Source organism: Osmia bicornis, unplaced genomic scaffold (assembly GCF_907164935.1).
Source record: "Osmia bicornis bicornis unplaced genomic scaffold, iOsmBic2.1, whole genome shotgun sequence".
Classification (NCBI taxonomy): domain Eukaryota; kingdom Metazoa; phylum Arthropoda; class Insecta; order Hymenoptera; family Megachilidae; genus Osmia; species Osmia bicornis.
This window is the reverse complement of record NW_025791106.1, coordinates 167,093-184,882: the sequence shown is the minus strand read 5'-3', so window position 1 is coordinate 184,882 and position 17,790 is coordinate 167,093. Positions and strand designations below refer to the sequence as shown.

The 17,790-nt window shown below is 42.6% G+C and overlaps 2 protein-coding genes across 2 annotated transcripts; both read left to right on the top strand.

Moving 5' to 3' along the window:
* Positions 1 to 1,649: 1,649 nt before the first annotated feature.
* On the top strand, positions 1,650 to 5,146 carry LOC123988720. The gene is made up of 2 exons (XM_046289472.1): positions 1,650 to 5,027; positions 5,138 to 5,146. The coding sequence occupies exons 1-2, from the start codon at positions 1,650 to 1,652 to the stop codon at positions 5,144 to 5,146; spliced, it is 3,387 nt and encodes a 1,128-aa protein (XP_046145428.1).
* A 718-nt stretch (positions 5,147 to 5,864) lies between these two features.
* LOC123988719 lies at positions 5,865 to 6,902 on the top strand. The gene has a single exon (XM_046289471.1). The coding sequence runs from the start codon at positions 5,865 to 5,867 to the stop codon at positions 6,900 to 6,902; it is 1,038 nt and encodes a 345-aa protein (XP_046145427.1).
* The last annotated feature ends 10,888 nt before the right edge of the window (positions 6,903 to 17,790 follow it).

Below are 17,790 nucleotides of genomic sequence, written 5' to 3'. Positions count from 1 at the left end.
TCGGCACTTTTTTTCCGCATAGAGTTCTTGGGGTAGCTGGGTTTTTCCCATCACGTGGTAGTCCAGCATCCCCACTCTAGAATTCTACCCCACCGTATGCTTACTGGGGTTGCGCTGGCGCGTGCGCGGTCAGACGTCGATAATTTATCGATAACTGTTTTACCGTCTGACTTATCGACCAAACTTTTACCGACGAATTTAATAGACTTGGTTATCGACGAAAATGAAAATGTTTATTACAAAAATTTATACATTAAATATTAACAATAAAAATAAAATACTCTGTATGAAATATATAAAAATTAATTACAATAAAGAAAATAAAATGAAAAAGATATTGTTTTTTGATTATCGGGTCGTTACAACTTCCCCCGCGCGCTTGTCTGTTGTCCTCAAGAGACTAATATTTTTCCTTCTGATATTACATAGAGCGCAGCAGCATTTCTCCTCGCTGTTTCTTGGAGAGGCTGACAAAATAGCAAAATAACGCATAATTTTTCCGTGATCATGTCTTGGGTCTTCTTTTTTTGAATTTGTATAAGTTTTCCAGTTAAATTCTGGAACGTCTATTGAAATTAACCTCCACTGTGGTGGTGATGGTGGTGGTGGTGTTGGTGGTGGTGTTTCCTCTTGCACTGTTATCTTTAAAATTTTGTATAAAACAGATAGTTAGTGAATGAAATAAATCGTTGATGATATAATTCTACCTCTCTGTTTGAGATTTGCTCGTTTATTAATTATATTTTCTTCTACATTATGGTTGTTTAAATTTACATTATACTAAAACTAATTATTTTATTCTATTAACTGTACATATTTGTTTGTATCTACTATTTATCGTTTATAAAATAAATCATATCCGACGGGCGAGCGAGGTTCGCGGTTCCCCGCCACTCGTCCTTCCCCTCACAGGTTCCCCCGGGTGGATCGAGTAGCTCGGCACCTGTAGGGGGGCGAGGCGAGACGGCGAAAGATATAAATATATCGATTCCGAGAATCCTCGCTCTCTCTCTCTCTTAGTCGGCATTGTGACAAAAGTAAACACGGGCTTATTACGAAACGCTTCTTCATCGAATTCCGTTGTGGATTAAAATCGTCTACGATCCTTCTGTGCATCGTTTAAAGGGATTCCCCGAAAAACGGATTAAATACCGATCCGCGATCGCGTCGAAGTTTTTTTTCACGCTCCAACGAGCAGCGTTTTTCGGAAGCTCGTCTCAATTCCTCGACCGTTTCGACGGAAAATTCGGAGCTTCAAAACATTGGTCCTTCGAGCCGGATTTTTGCCCGGCACCTCGATCTTGACCATCGCGAATCGGTACGTTGTCTTCCGGCCGTGAGTGCAGTGATCTGAGTGATCTCTTGGCGAACTGCGTCCTCAGTGCATCGAAGTACGATCCAACGGTGGCCGATCGCTCGCTGGACTTCCCGAACTGCTGGAAAAAGGGTTAAAGACTACAGTTTCTTGTGAGTTACGCTGACTTGATTTTCTTGCGTCTAATCAGAATAATCGTATTCTTTATCACGTACACGCCGTTAAACGGTCCGAATTTTCAAACCGCCAACGGTCGCGAGTTGTGACCTTTCACGCGCGTGCTGTGTACGTCCTTACGTGTCGTTAGAGAACAGTTTTTGCGGGGTGACTCATCATGTCGACGTCACTCGAAAACCTACTGCGCTCTCAAGAAGACCTGGCCGGACGTATAGAGCGTTTCATGAGGAATACACTGAAGATCGGGCAAGAAAAACTTACTCTAATTATGCTGCAGCAACGGAGGCAGCTGTTAGATACTTATTGGCGTGATTTTTCGTCAACTCACAAATCTATTATTTGCGCAGCTGATAAATCAGTGCCTTACTTGAAGGAAGACGTTTTCAGCACTATTGAAAGTACTTACCTTTCGCACGTCGTGGACTTGGAGGAGAGGATTGCCCTACTCGCCCCAGACCGGAATAAGCCAGGAGACGAGAATTCTTCCGGCAAAGCGTCGTCAGGCGAACCGACTTTACCCACGATCTCGCTGCCCACGTTTTCTGGGGATCTCCTACAGTGGGAAAGTTATCGGGATCAATTCAGAGCTCTAATTCACGGCTCGAAAAAGTTAAGTAAGGTGCAAAAATTACATTATCTTAAATCTAGTCTTACAGGTGACGCAGCAAACATGCTTACCTGCACTCCGATGACGGACGGTAATTACGAGGCATCGTGGGCGTCCCTGGAGCGTCGCTACGGTAATAAAAGGATCTTAGCGGCCTCACACATGCGTCGCATCCTCACCTGTGCTCCCATAGTAAAGGCGTCCTCTCAGGAAATTAAAAGGATCCTCGACGAATTCCGCCAGTCAAGGAATGCACTCGCCTCTTTGGAGCGACCGGTGGAGTCGTGGGACGACTGGTTTTCGTTCCTCCTCACCGAAAAGCTGGATCAAACCACGAGACTCGCTTGGGAAACTTCCTTGGTTGATCCCACTACGCTTCCCCCGTTTGAGGCGTTAGTGGATTTTCTGGAAAATCGTGCTCACGCTATTATTTCTGCTCAAGGTACGAATGCGGCGACGCCCCCCCTCCAGTCCAAGGAAGGCTCCAAGCGGACACCCGTTGCAAATACTCGAACAAGGGTAACATTGACCACGAACGCCAAGGAAACAGCCAAGCCTAAGACAGCAAAAACGTGCCCGTCGTGTGCTGGCTCACACACTCTTGGCCACTGCACTAGGTTGAAGAAAATGAATCCGCAAGACCGTTTGTCGCTGGTAAAAAAGGTAGGCGTGTGTACAGCATGTCTAAATTCAGGTCATGAAGTTGCAGCCTGCAAGTCAAACTTTCGCTGCCTGGTTTGCGAGGCCAATCACCACACATCGTTACACGATGCCTTTCGGGAAGATCAACCATCGTCATCCAAGGCAAATATAATTACACCGAGCACGAGTGCTGCTTATACGGTCCGATCTCAACGGGTGATTTTGTTGGCAACCGCGCGGGTCCGCTTGGAGTCGACTGAGGGTCGCACTTTAGACGTCAGGGCTCTTTTAGATCCAGGCTCTGAGTCGTCATTTGTTAGCGAGAAGGTCGCGCAATCGCTCCAGCTACAGCGGAAAAGTGTGAGGGTGTTACTCACCGGTTATCAGGAGAAGAGCGTCGGGATGGCCAAACACGAAGTCTCCGTCGAGCTTACGTCCTGCGCAGACAGCGACTTCCGCATCACTCTTAACGCGTTGGTGACAAGGAAAGTCACCTCTCCAACTCCGTCTCATCCAGTGGAGGACCATCCATGGATTCACATGCGGGGATTGCCGCTGGCCGATCCGGAGTTTAGATTACCACGTAGAGTCGACGTACTTCTTGGAGCTGACGTTTGTGGGTACCTTTTCTTGGAAAATAAGGTAGGCCCTCCTGGAACTCCGTCGCTGGTCCGCACGCCGTTTGGATGGTCCCCTTTGGGGCCGGTTTCGACCTCCGACGATCCAGCTTCAGGGGTGGCTCGGGTGCAACTCATCCGAGGCCTGGATGATCTCCGAAACGACCTGCAAAGATTTTGGGAGCTTGAGGAGGTCCCTTCGAAGTCTCCGTGGAGCCCTCAAGACACAGCTTGTGAGGAGTATTTCAAGGAAACGCACTCACGTGATGAACTAGGTCGTTACGTGGTGCGGCTCCCATTTCTGAAGGCTACACCCGAAGACATCGGAGTACCGCGACGTGCCGCTCTTCAACGGTTTCTGGCTGGCGAACGAAGATGGGAGAAGGACTCCTTTTTGCAAACATCTTATGCGGGCTTCATGGAGGAGTATCGGAGACTGGGCCACATGGAACCAGCCTCCAAGTATGATGTCGCTAACGCCAACTACCTGCCTCACCATGCAGTCTGGAAAACCACCGGGTCAGGAAATAAAAGGATTCGAGTTGTCTTTGACGGATCTTATGTTTCAGGCAACAGACCTTCGCTGAACCAGGCTCTTGCGTCAGGACCACGTCTGCAGTCCGACCTTTGGCTGGTGCTCACTCGGTGGAGGTTCCCGAGATGCGTATTTTCTACGGACATAGTAAAGATGTTCCGTCAGATAGCCGTCCATCCTGACGATCGAGATTGGCAGCGCATACTGTGGAGAGACGAAGCTGGAAACGAAGTCCGCGACTTTCGTTTAACCACGGTCACCTACGGGACAACTTCAGCCCCTTACCTTGCTCTACGAGTTCTACAACAGCTGGCAGACGATGAGGAACAACGATTTCCTTTGGGCGCAGCCATCTTGCGTCGAAATTCCTACGTGGACGACCTGTTGGCTGGAGCCGACGATCCTGCCAAGGCTGAGGAGTCTCGACAGCAGCTAATCGGCATCCTCATGGCGGGCGGGTTCCCTCTTGATAAGTGGACGCTGAACTACACGTCCCAAGGGGAACCTAGTGAAAGAGACCACAAATTCCTGCAGGCGAGCAACGACGCGGAGACGCTAGGACTGACTTGGAATGCGGTGGCAGACACGCTTACTGTTACCTCGGCCAAATCGGACCAACCGTCAACCATCCGAACTTGGACGAAACGACTCGTCCTTTCTTACACTGCTCGACTCTTCGATCCGCTTGGATGGGCCTCACCAGTACTCATACGCGCCAAAACACTACTGCAAGATCTTTGGTTGTCAGGAGCAGATTGGGACGAACCGCTTTCAGTCCGCCTGGAGGAGTCGTGGCTTCAGTTTCGTCAAGATCTGGAAGAGGTAAAGACTATCTCATTACCACGTTGGGTTAGTTACAGGGATGCGATGCACGATCACATCGAGCTGCATGGCTTTTGCGACGCCTCCGAACGAGCATACGCCGCTGCAGTCTATGTACGCTTACCAAGTACCTCCACCATGGCGAACGTGCATCTCCTCATCGCAAAAACGAAGCTCGCTCCAATCAAACTCTGCAGTATTCCGCGCTTGGAATTATGCGGAGCTCTGCTACTGGCTCGACTCATGGTGGCGGTTCGGGACGGCATACTTCCTCTACGAGCCACCTTATATGCGTGGACGGATGCATCGGTGGTACTATCCTGGGTCCAATCGCACGCTTCCAGGTGGAAGCCCTTCGTCGCACACCGCGTGGCGGAAATTCAAACGTTACTCCCAGACGTGGATTGGCGTCATCTTCGCAGCGGCGATAATCCGGCGGATTTAGCAACCAGGGGAGTTACCGTACAGGCTCTGAAGGAAGATGAGCGCTGGTGGCATGGCCCTTCGTGGCTTCAGACGCCATCCAGTGATTGGCCGTCCTCCATTCGTTCTCAGGACGATTCACTCTCGGAGCAACGATCTACCGTCCACACCATCGCAGCCGAACAGTCAGAATCTGAAAACGACTTACTATGCCGATTTTCGTCGTTGACAAAGCTAGTACGCATTACAGCTTACCTGAGACGCTTCGTGTGGAACACTCGGGGCAACGACAGCAGGCGAACGGGTTTCCTGACTTCCACGGAACTCGATGAGGCTCGAAAATGTATTCTCCGACTGAGCCAATCGGAATATTTTTCCGAAGAATTACACAATCTAAGAACAGGTAAACCGATTAAAAGTAAATCCAATGTATTAGCCTTACGGCCTGTTTTAGATGACTTCGGGATCATTCGTGTGGGTGGAAGATTGGATCATGCATCGCTCACCTACGATCAACGGCATCCAATCCTCGTTCACCGTCGGTCTAATTTGGCTGAGCTAATTGTTCGGGCAGCACACGCTCAGACTCTTCATGGTGGCCTCACGTCGACACAAAGCTTCGTCCGTCAAACGTACTGGATTCCGCAGGACCGCACTCTCCTCAAACGCATCCTAAGAAATTGCGTACGCTGTGTAAGATTCCAAGGTAACACGGGTACGCAGCAAATGGGCTCCTTACCTGCTTCACGAGTCCAGCCTGCCAGGGCCTTCCTTCGCAGTGGGGTCGACTATGCTGGCCCAATCACCCTCTGCATGTCAAAGGGTCGCGGCCAGAAGACGGTCAAGGGCTACATCGCCGTGTTCGTCTGCCTCTGCACCAAAGCTGTCCACCTGGAGCCAGTGTCCGACCTGTCTGCGTCCGCGTTTATCGCGGCCTTCCGACGGTTCGTCGCGAGGCGAGGACGCTGTGCTCACCTCTTGAGCGACAACGCGACGAATTTTCGGGGTGCAGATGCGCAGTTGAAATCTATGTTCAAACGAGCTTCTGAATTTTACAGGGAGGTTGCTGAGCTAATCGCCAACGAAGGAACAAATTGGGAATTTATTCCACCCTACTCACCTCACTTTGGCGGCCTGTGGGAGGCGGCGGTGAAATCCGCGAAGAGGCATCTTCTTCGGTCAGTAGAGGGTCACAGGCTGACCTTCGAAGAACTGACAACATTATTGTGCCAGGTGGAAGCGTGTTTAAATTCACGACCGTTATCACCACTCACGGACGACCCCAAAGACTTCTCCGCACTAACACCGAATCACCTCATTACGGGTCACTCACTGTCGGCGATTCCGGAATCACCGGAAAATTTAAATTTCGACGGAGGACACAAAAGGTGGGCCCTCGTACAAAAATTAATTGAACATTTTTGGCGTAGGTGGAGTAAAGAATATCTGGGCCAACTGCAACATCTTCCGAAGTGGCGGAAGGCGCTTCCTAACCTCCAACTCGGAACCCTCGTCTTGCTAAAGGAGGACTCGACACCACCAACTAAATGGCCGATGGCGCGCGTCGTGAAGGTCCACGAGGGAAAAGATGGCCTAACACGTGTGGCGACCGTCCAGACTGCTAGCAAACTGACCACACGTGCAATCACACGGTTGATTCCACTCGTGTCGCCGAACGATACGGACAACGCTACGGCTAAGAAGACGTCTCATGATACGTCTGTCACGGCGGGCGGCGGCACTCTACCGGCAGACGAGCAGTGACGCAGTAGCAACCGCCGATCCTTGGAAACGGTCACGTCGTTGCCGTTCCGACAACGAGGCGGGCGGCATGTTTGAGATTTGCTCGTTTATTAATTATATTTTCTTCTACATTATTGTTGTTTAAATTTACATTATACTAAAACTAATTATTTTATTCTATTAACTGTACATATTTGTTTGTATCTATTATTTATCGTTTATAAAATAAATCATATCCGACGGGCGAGCGAGGTTCGCGGTTCCCCGCCACTCGTCCTTCCCCTCACAGGTTCCCCCGGGTGGATCGAGTAGCTCGGCACCTGTAGGGGGGCGAGGCGAGACGGCGAAAGATATAAATATATCGATTCCGAGAATCCTCGCTCTCTCTCTCTCTTAGTCGGCATTGTGACAAAAGTAAACACGGGCTTATTACGAAACGCTTCTTCACCGAATTCCGTTGTGGATTAAAACCGTCTACGATCCTTCTGTGCATCGTTTAAAGGGATTCCCCGAAAAACGGATTAAATACCGATCCGCGATCGCGTCGAAGTTTTTTTTCACGCTCCAACGAGCAGCGTTTTTCGGAAGCTCGTCTCAATTCCTCGACCGTTTCGACGGAAAATTCGGAGCTTCAAAACACTCTCTGAATTGTTTTAAGGCTCTTCTTAGCCTTTTTAATCTTTCTCTTCGACCAGCGCGTCTCACCATTTTCGCTCTCTATGAATTGAATTTAGCAGCGCGTGCGTAGCGTCGCTTTCAATATCTCTCTCTCTCGCTCTTTGTTTCTGTCTCTCTCTATCTTTTCTTTTACCAATATGGCTGTAGGAATATGTTTGTAGGAATTTGGAATGAAGTATTCTTGTTAATTTTAAGAGAAGGATTTATTAATGAAAAAGGAAAAGAAAATAAATATTAGGTAAAATTTATGACGGATACAATATAATAATTACAAGGAAAAGGAAATGAATATAATTATGGATGATTTTCTAAGGTATTTAAATAAAACGTTTCTTGGTCTGCTGCTGGTATCAGATACCCTTCCCTGTAAACCTCCAATGTCTCTTGGTCCATGGTACTCATTGTTTGTAGGCAAATTTCACAAGCCAGGGCTGATTGTATTTGCGCAAATTGGAACCCGCATCTGATGCATTCTGTCTGCTGTAGTGCTTCGTCCCTCAATATAAAATGATGGGTGCCAACATGTACCCAATTTTTTTTACTTGCAGGACTTACTTCAATTGCACAAATGGCGCATATTCGTCCTATTTTAGGATCGATAGTGTATTCAAAAGCAACTGTCTGATCCTTGACACATAAAGCGTCTACTATGTCTGTAGTTTGCTGTACCATTTTTTTTCTGTAAATTGAAGCTATTTTGTTACTATAAGATATTAAAAATTGTTAATTTCATTGTCTATGCTTACTTCGTTTTATTAATTTTCTTTCTTCTTCTTTCTTCTTTTCTTTTTAAAATTTATTACCTAGCGTCTTCCGTTTCTGTACTTTGCTTCTTTACTTTTTTTTTTAGCAATATGGCGGTATGTTCAAAATTTTGCATATGCGCATGCGCATCTTCCGAAAATGATATAGATTGACATATTGATTTTCATTTTTGATCTAAACTGTAGATTGGTCGATAGGCCCTCTTTAGTCGGTCTTTGTGAACTATCCTGGTTTTTCTAGGACCTATTTGTAATTCTATGATATTTTTTTCTATGTTTCTTAATACTTTGTATGGTCCGGTATATTCTTTTTGTAGTTTACTTCTTCTTGGTGGATTTAGTAACATAACTTCTTCTCCCGTTTCATAATTAATTGGACGTATCTTTTTATCATAGTAGTATTTTTGTCTATACTTTGATTGTTCTAGATTTAATTTTGCTGTTTGTCTAATTTTGTGTAAGTTTTGCAATAATTTGTCTACATAATCTAGATATGTGTCTAATGTGTCAGTTGGTGTAAATTTTGATGGTAGTCTTGCTTTTCTTCCATATACCAGTTCATGAGGTGTGAATTTTGTTCCCTCATGAACGCTTGTGTTATAAGAAAACATTGCTTGTTGTAGCCATTCGTCCCAGTGTTCTTGTTTAGAGATGTAGTGTTTCAAGTATTCAATTAGAACGTGATGGCTTCTTTCCAGGGACCCGTTTGATTGAGGATGGAAGGATGATGTACGGTACGTCTGGATGTGGAAGATTTTGGCTAGCTTTTTGATAAGTGAGGATGTGAAGCATGTTCCCTGATCGGTGAGGATAGCTTTAGGACTGCCGAATTGGCATATAAATGAATTAGTAAATGCTCTTGCGACGTCCTCTGATGTAGCCGACATAAGTGGAACTGCGACGGAGTACTTGGTCAAGTTGTCCTGTATGGTGAGGATGTAACTGTATCCTTTTTGCGTCATAGGTAAGGGTCCAAGAATGTCTAGGGACACCTTATCGAATGCGTCTGAAGGAGTGTCTGTAACAACCATAGGCTCCTTATTTTTCATCCTTACAAGTTTAGTTCTTTGGCAGCTAATGCATGACCTAATATAATCGGTAATTTCTCTTTTCATGTTTCTCCAATAATACTTGTTCCTGATCCTGAGGTAAGTTTTTCTGATTCCTTTGTGTCCTGCAACTGTGCTTTCATGATTTTCTTTAATTATATTTCTTCTTTCATCCTTAGGTGGAGTTTGGATTGTTCCTTTGCAGATGATGATATTGATGTTTGAGTCTGCAAAGATTACTTGAAGAATTGCTTTTAACCCTTGCTTATCTGGCATGCTGCATTCCTGGATTCCTTTTTGAATTAGTATGTGACGAAGAGTTTTAATTTTTTGTGGTAATGTTTCTTTATAATCTACTAATACTCCAAAAATTAATTTATTTTTAATTTTATACTCTGTAATGTTGTTTTGTGGTTTAGGAATTTTAATTTTTTCGTTTTCTATGAACTGTCTTGACTGTGTATCATCTGGTTGTCCTTCTTTATTGAAAAATATTATTACTGCGCCTTTTTTCATCCATAGCTGGTCTTCAGTTTCTTCAATTTTGAATGTGACTGGTCTATTGCTAATTATTTTTGGTTTAATTTGTTTCATTGTAGATGATTGAGTCTTCTGTTTCTTAATCTTGATAGGTGTGATAGGAGCTGATAATGTGTTACTTGAGGTTTCTTTTTCTATCTTTCTTTTTACTATAGGAGATTTTTCTCTTGTTCCAGAGGAAGAATCAATTCTGGGTGGTTCTCTGAAGATGTGTTTGGGTATGATTGCCTCTTCATTGTATTCTTCTATTTCATCTCCAATTACTATTTGTTCTTTTTCCACAGGTCGTTTTTGCGGAATAATGTATTTTTTTCTTGTGGTAATTGATGTACTTCAACAGTGACTTGCTGTTCATTAGGTTTTCTCCTCTTCCTAATCTCCTCAGAGGAGTATATCTTTGGGTTTGGATTCGTTCTCTTTCTTGATCTTGGTGGCTCTTCAGATGCATCAGTTTCGTAATATTGAGACTCGTCTGAACTTGTATAGTCTTCCTTTATTCTTTTTCTTGTTGTTCTTTCTCTTTGAGATGGGCTTCTCTCTCGTATTTTATCTATTCGGTGTCTTTTTCTTATTTCGACATCTGTGGAGTCATCACGTGGTCGCGTTAAATGTTTATGGCTGATTTTCCTCTTCTTAATTTCTCGTGAACTGGATGAGGTTGTTGGCCTTGGTCTTCTCGGGTATTGATGCCATTCTTTCTTTTTTTTATGATTTTCAGACTCCGTTGTAGTTGTTGGTCTCGGTCTAGTTGGATACTGATGTGCTTCTTTTTTCTTTTTAACTTCCCTAGATTCTGATGTTGTTGTTTGCCTAGGGCGAGTGGGATATTGGTGCCACTCCTTTTTCTTCTTATGCTCTTTTGATTCAGACGTGGTAGATTGTCTTGGGCGAGTGGGATACTGATGCCACTCCTTTTTCTTTTTATGTTTGCCCGATTCCGAAGTGGTCATCGTTTGTCTGGGGCGAGTGGGATATTGGTGCCACTCTTTCCTTTTCTTACGCTTCTTCTTTGACCCAGACGTAGATGAGTGCAGCCTTTTTGCATTTACTTGCAGCGTGTTTATATCTTCGACAGGATTCCTTGATAGAGCATCAGCGTTTATGTTTTGTCTTCCTGGTTTGTATTTAATTTCATAATCGTATTCGCTCAATCTTAATTTCCATCTCATAAGTCTCGATGTAGGATCTGAGAGACTGTTTAGCCATATTAAAGGTTTGTGATCAGTGATTAGATAGAATTTTCTGCCGAAAATATATGGTCTAAAGTGGTTTATTGCGAATATCACAGCAAGTAGTTCTCTTTCTGTTGCGGAATATTGTGTTTCCGGCTTATTCATTACTCTTGATGCATACGCTACTGGCTGATCTTTTTATCCGACTTCGAAAAGGAGGAGGATACTCAATTCGATGAGTATATTTTTTTTTTTTTTTTTTTTTTTTTTTTTTTCTGGCTTTGTTCACCGATTACGCCGAGACGGATGGACCAATCGGAACGAAACCTTTTGCATCTTGTAGGATATGTCTTCCGATTGGTCCCGTTGAAAAAACATTTTGCATTTTTTCATTCCGAACGCTTTTTATTGCAAAAAAACGTGCTATTTCATGTACGTGCAGTTTATGTTCACCGATTACTCCGAGGCGGATGGACCAATCGGAATGAAACTTTTTGCATCTTGTACAGTGCAATTCCCCATTGGTCCCGTTAAAAAAATATTTTGCATTTTTTTATTCCTATCGATTTTTTTTTCTAAAAGTACGTTCGCTGATTACTCCGAGACGGATGGACCAATCGGAATGAAATCTTTTGCGTCTTGTAGGATATGTTTTCTCATTGGTCCCGTTGTAAAAACATTTCGCATTTTTTTATTCCGAACGGTTTTCATTATTGCAAAATAAAAACGGGAAGTTTGTAATCTCAACATAAAATGACTTCAATGATCCTTTAATATATTGTCGGGAGCATGATTCTGAACAACTTTTTCATTATGCATAATTAACGGAAACCTTTAGTTTTCGAGATATTCGTGAAAAACTATTGTTATTTTTTCTGCCTTTGTTCGCCGATTATTCCGAGACGGATGGACCAATTGGAACGAAACCTTTTGCGTCTTCTAAAGTATGTCCCCCGATTGGTCCCGTTAAAAAAACATTCTATATTTTTTCATTCCGAACGGTTTTTATTGCAAAAAACGTACTATTTCATGTACGTGCGGTGTATGTTCACCGATTATTCTGATATGGATGGATCAATTGGAATGAAACTTTTTGCATCTTGTACAGTACAATTCCCCATTGGTCCCGTAAAAAAAATATTTTGCATTTTTTTATTTCTAACGACCTTTTTTTGTAAATGTGCGTTCGCTGATTACTCCGAGACGGATGGACCAATCGGAATGAAATCTTTTGCGTCTTGTAGGATATGTCTTCCGATTGTTCCCATTATAAAAACATTTCGCATTTTTTTATTTCGAACGGTTTTCATTATTGCAAAATACGTTCTGGTTCAAGGAATGCACCGATTGCGATGAAAGATTTCACATTTCGTAGATCATTCCACGATGATTCCATTTCCCAAAATTTATTTAACTTCGTATTGTTAATAACTATTGTTATTATAATAAAAAGCCTATTCTTTAGGGTTACCCTCCAAGGAATATACCGATCGCGATTTTTCAAACTTGTCCCTGCAAGTAAACTTCGAATACTGCTCGTTCCACTAAAAAGTGTGAAATAAAATAATTTTTAACAAAAAAAAAAAATCCGACTTCAAAATGCACTAAAAAGTATAAAATAATTTCCATTTCATTTATATCTGTATTCCACAGCTATTAATACAATCTACTTAATCATTAAATAGGATACTAAATATATTTCAAAGTTTTCGGAGGCGGCGCAAAATTAAAAATACCCGAACAAACGGTGCTGCCAATAACGATTTGATTGTGGTATGGCAAACTTGGTAATTAATAAGTCGTAAGAGCAAAATTATAGGTCCGGTTGAAAACATTTGTAATTGTAACGATTGTATGAGAAATTGTCAGCACTCCTGATGGACATGCACTATACTGCAGTTTACAAGAGACCATACTTAACTCGTGCCGCTCACTAGGTCTAGAGAGATTTTTAATGACGTGTGTTATTCCCCTCTCCAGCTTGCTTCTTATTATACCTTGCGATCATATAAATGGTGGGCAGAAATATATGACGTACGATAATTGAAAAGCGGTGATGATATTGTAAAGTTTCACGATGCAATGAAAATTCTATTATTTTCCGGAAAAGATGATGTGAACGCAAAGTTAGAAGCAAGCTGTAAAGGGGAATCACACGCACTATTAAAAATTTCCCTAGACCTCAGTAGGTCACTAGCTGCGCGACTTAAGTGCGGTCACTCGTGAACTGCAGTATAGTTAATTCGTAATGGGTATATTGATTCCCACTGAATATTGTTTACTTGAAATTATCAAATGGGTCATTTGTCACTGGTTGCCGACACCTGAACTAGGATCTTCCCAGTAGAGGAAAAGTTTTTAATTTTGCGCCGCCTCCGAAAACTTTGAAATATATTTAGTATCCTATTTAATGATTAAGTAGATTGTATTAATAGCTGTGGAATACAGATATAAATGAAATGGAAATTATTTTATACTTTTTAGTGCATTTTGAAGTCGGATTTTTTTTTTTGTTAAAAATTATTTTATCCTATTTCTCCTTGACTTAGGACCGCTCCTACTGCTGTTCCGGATGCGTCAGTGGTTATATTGAATGGTCTCTCAAAGTCAGGATATTGTAGGATTGGTTCTTCGCACAGTACGTTTCTTAGGAACTCGAAAGCTTGCTGTTGCTGGTTGGACCATTCGAATTTTTGCTCTTTTTTCGTCAAATCAGATAATGGTTTAGCTATTTTAGAGAAATTGTTAATGAAACGTCTATAATATCCGCACAATCCTAGGAACTGTCTGATATTTTTGACAGTCTTCGGAACGGGGAATTTTTGGACCGCTTCAATCTTTGCTGGGTCAGGTTTTACACCGTCTTCTGTAATTATATGACCCAGGTATGCCACTTCTTTCTTTAGAAATTGACATTTGTCGGGTTGCAAGCATAAGTTTGCTTCTCTAAGCTTTGCCATCATTCTGTTGACCTTTATTTCGTGTTCTCTTAATGAGCTTGCATAAATTACGATGTCATCGATAAACACGAATAATTCCAGTCCTTGTAGTCCATCTAGGACGTTGTTCATCAGGCGCTGGAACGTGGCTGCAGCATTTTTTAAACCAAAAGGCATTCTATTGAACTCGAAATGCCCAAACGGTGTTGAAAATGCTGTCTTGTGCTTGTCTTCTGGATGCATTGGTGTTTGATGAAAGCTAGATTTTAAATCAAACACGGAGAAGTATTTTGCACTTCCTACTTGATCCAGGATGTCCGTGATGTTTGGTAGTGGATAGGCATCGCTAATTGTTTTTTCATTTAATTTTTTAAAATCAATTACTAATCTCCACAATTTATTTCCTTGTGAATCTTGTTTTTTGGTACTATCCACAAGGGGGAGTTAAATGGTGATGATGAATGCTTAATAATTCCTTTTTCTAGGAGATCATTAACTTGGTGATTGATTTCATCTTTCAATGCATGAGGATACCTGTATTGTTTAACATTTACAAGCATCTCATCTGTCGTGATGATCCTGTGATAGATTTTATTTGTTGCTGGGAGTCTGTCTCCATCTACATAAAATCTGTCGGCGTGCTCTTGTATTATATCCTCTACGTTAGCAAGTTCCTCTTGATTTAAGTGATCTGTTTGTAATTTTTCTAGAATTTGCTGGGCTCGTTTAGGTTGTTGATGGGTTGTTTCTTCGTTTTGTGGTGCCTCTTCGTATTGTTGTAATTCAACTGTTGGCATATTAATTTCGACATCTTCTGCTCCAACGTTGATCGCATACAGAAATGCTATGCCATCTCGATTTGTAACCACAGCGTTTCCCATATATATTTGTGGGTGAAACTGTAATTTTGGGACAAAACCAGTTTTGATTTCAGTGTTTGATACTCTTATAGGTATCATGGTTTTTGTCCTGGATGGTATTACCACTGCTGATTGCTTGAATGGTATTATATTGTTATTTACTATTAGTATAGACTTGGCGTAATTGATGCTGGCTCCACTGCTTTTGAAATACTCTGTTCCTAAAATTCCGTCTTGTTCTATTGGTAGTTCTTCGATGATGTGGAATATGGATTCAGTTTCGAGTATCTTTACTTTGATGTATCCTGTAGTGTAAATAGAGCTTTTAGTGATTCCATTTAATTGAAAAATTACATCTGTATTTATAATAATTTCGTTCGATATTGCTCGTTTTTTAATTATATTAATGTCTGATCCTGTGTCAACCATGAATAATGCTTTTTGTTCACTGAAGCTTTCGCTTAATAGTTCGACACTGGGAGACTTACATATTTCTCCTAAGTTTAGGTACAAGTTTGCCTTTTTACGTACCTGTTGTACTTGAGAAGTCTGCTGGAGTCTTTGGTTTCTGTTGCGTTCTTGATATGCCTTTTTCCGGCATTCCTGAATTGTATGGCCTATGTTTTGGCAGAATTCACAAATTGGAGGACTTGTTCGTGTCCAATTTTGACCTTGTCTTTGCGTAGGCTGGTTTCTATAGGTTTGAGCTGGCTGCACAAAGTCCTGGGGGACCCCTGGTCTTGGTGGTTGGTCCTTAAACCAGCAGGTTTCCAAGGTGTGCCCGGACCTTTGGCAGTGTTGGCAGTGTTTTGCTGGCCAGCGGGCCCTCGACGTTGATTGTCTTTGGAACCGCTGACTGCAGCATACACTGGCGTTATGCCCATATCCATAGCAGTTGTCGCATTGTTCGGCCGTAGTGAATCCCTGTGATAACTTAGCCTTTGTCTGGCTTTCTATATTTTCTGCCTCGGCTACAATTGCTGCGCTTATTGCTTCGTCAAGGTTATTGAAATTCTGATTTTTCATCCGGTTATATACTTCTTGTTTCAAACCGGTGAGGAAAGCTTTTATTGTATTAGTTTCCGAGGATCGATTGTATCCTTCAATGTTATCTGGGAATTCTATTTCGTTGCAGCTTTTAATTTGTAATAGAAGTCCTGAGACGCGGCTGCCGTAGTCCACGACTGCCTCAGTTGGACCCTGTGCGATCCTTGCCATGTCGCCGCATAGCTGCATCGAAGTGAAGAGCGGTGCGAACCGTGATTTTACTACGGCAATCAGTTCCTCGATGGTGTCGTAGTCCCCGTTCAGTACCACTCTTGCTGCTTGCCCGTAGAACTTGTTCTTAATCAATTGCACCAACCCGTACTCAGCATTAGGAGAGATTATATTCTTCGCTTTGAAACAGCTCTTTGCAAACTGGTAGACTGGTATGTTGCGGCCGTTGAACGCTGGTACGATGTCTGCTGCATCGCGAATGCTGATCGGTCGGCTTCCCTCAGTCGATCCGTTAGCTGATCCGCTGGCTGATGCGCTGGCTGGTTGATCGGTGGTTCCGTTAGGCATCTTGATGTTTGTTTATTAATATAGTGTATATATATGTGTATATGTATTATATATTTGTATTTATTATATATATATTATTACTATTTTTTTTTTTTTTTTATTCTTGTATTTTACTCTTTATTTGTATTTGTCTGTTTCTAGGCTAACCATTAATGTCCGCAGAGATACGATTTCTCTTTACCACTCGAACAATCCCACCGCTGTCACCAAATTTTATATTCTTTACGTGTAACGACCCAGAGTGAGTTCGTCACTGCACCGACTTGTAGGGAGAGCGGTTCCCTTAGAAGGCGACTCGTATTCTGTGTTTTAGGGATTACGGGTTCGTGTGGTGTGCGGTTAAGGAGTGAAATCCAAACACTAATGTGCTAGAAACCGAATGAAAATATGTTTATTCAAAAATATAAGGTAAGTGAATTGAAATATAATATAAAAGAAAATCGCTGGTATAACAAATAGTGCGGCTAGAAATAGGAATACAGTAAGAAATTATAAGTTGTTCGCCCTAAATTGGGAATACAATAAGAAATATGTAATTTGTAATAAATATATGTAATTAGAAATTAATAATAAGTAATTAATTGTAATAATCGATAGCGCTAACGCGAATGCGGCGTGGTCTTCCTGTACAGTCAATACTCTGTTTGGTTTTCAACAATGATTATGGAAACTAAATTCCAGAGGTTTGTGCTAGACTACTAGAATCCAGTTAACCTTTCCTATAGGTCGCAATCTGTTTCTGGTTGTACCAGAGCTGTGTTAATCGCAGGCCGTTCAAGGACCTCCGCTCCTCGCTAGCTCTTTACACTTAAATGTAGGCTTAGCGTAACACCTGTGTAACACGTTGCGAACCGTGGATAGGAGGTCCACTGATCTGCGGTACTGCACGCCACCAGTGGAAGAGTAGGAAATAACTGTAGCTCGCGCTCTATCGCTGCCTAAACAGTTCAGCGCAAGCTTTTCTCTACTGTTCAGAGTATTGTCTGCTTCAGAGAGAGGCCTGAGAAGATCTGCTTCGAAACTGTGCGGAACGCCTCTATTTATACTCAGATCTTGCTGAGTCGGCACTTTTTTTCTGCATAGAGTTCTTGGGGTAGCTGGGTTTTTCCCATCACGTGGTAGTCCAGCATCCCCACTCTAGAATTCTACCCCACCGTATGCTTACTGGGGTTGCGCTGGCGCGTGCGCGGTCGGACGTCGATAATTTATCGATAACTGTTTTACCGTCTGACTTATCGACCAAACTTTTACCGACGAATTTAGTAGACTTGGTTATCGACGAAAATGAAAATGTTTATTACAAAAATTTATACATTAAATATTAACAATAAAAATAAAATA

Coding starts and splice junctions, on each gene's coding strand:
- LOC123988720 (XM_046289472.1), top strand. CDS start 1,650: ATGTCGACGTCACTCGAAAACCTACTGCGCTCTCAAGAAGACCTGGCC.
- LOC123988719 (XM_046289471.1), top strand. CDS start 5,865: ATGGGCTCCTTACCTGCTTCACGAGTCCAGCCTGCCAGGGCCTTCCTT.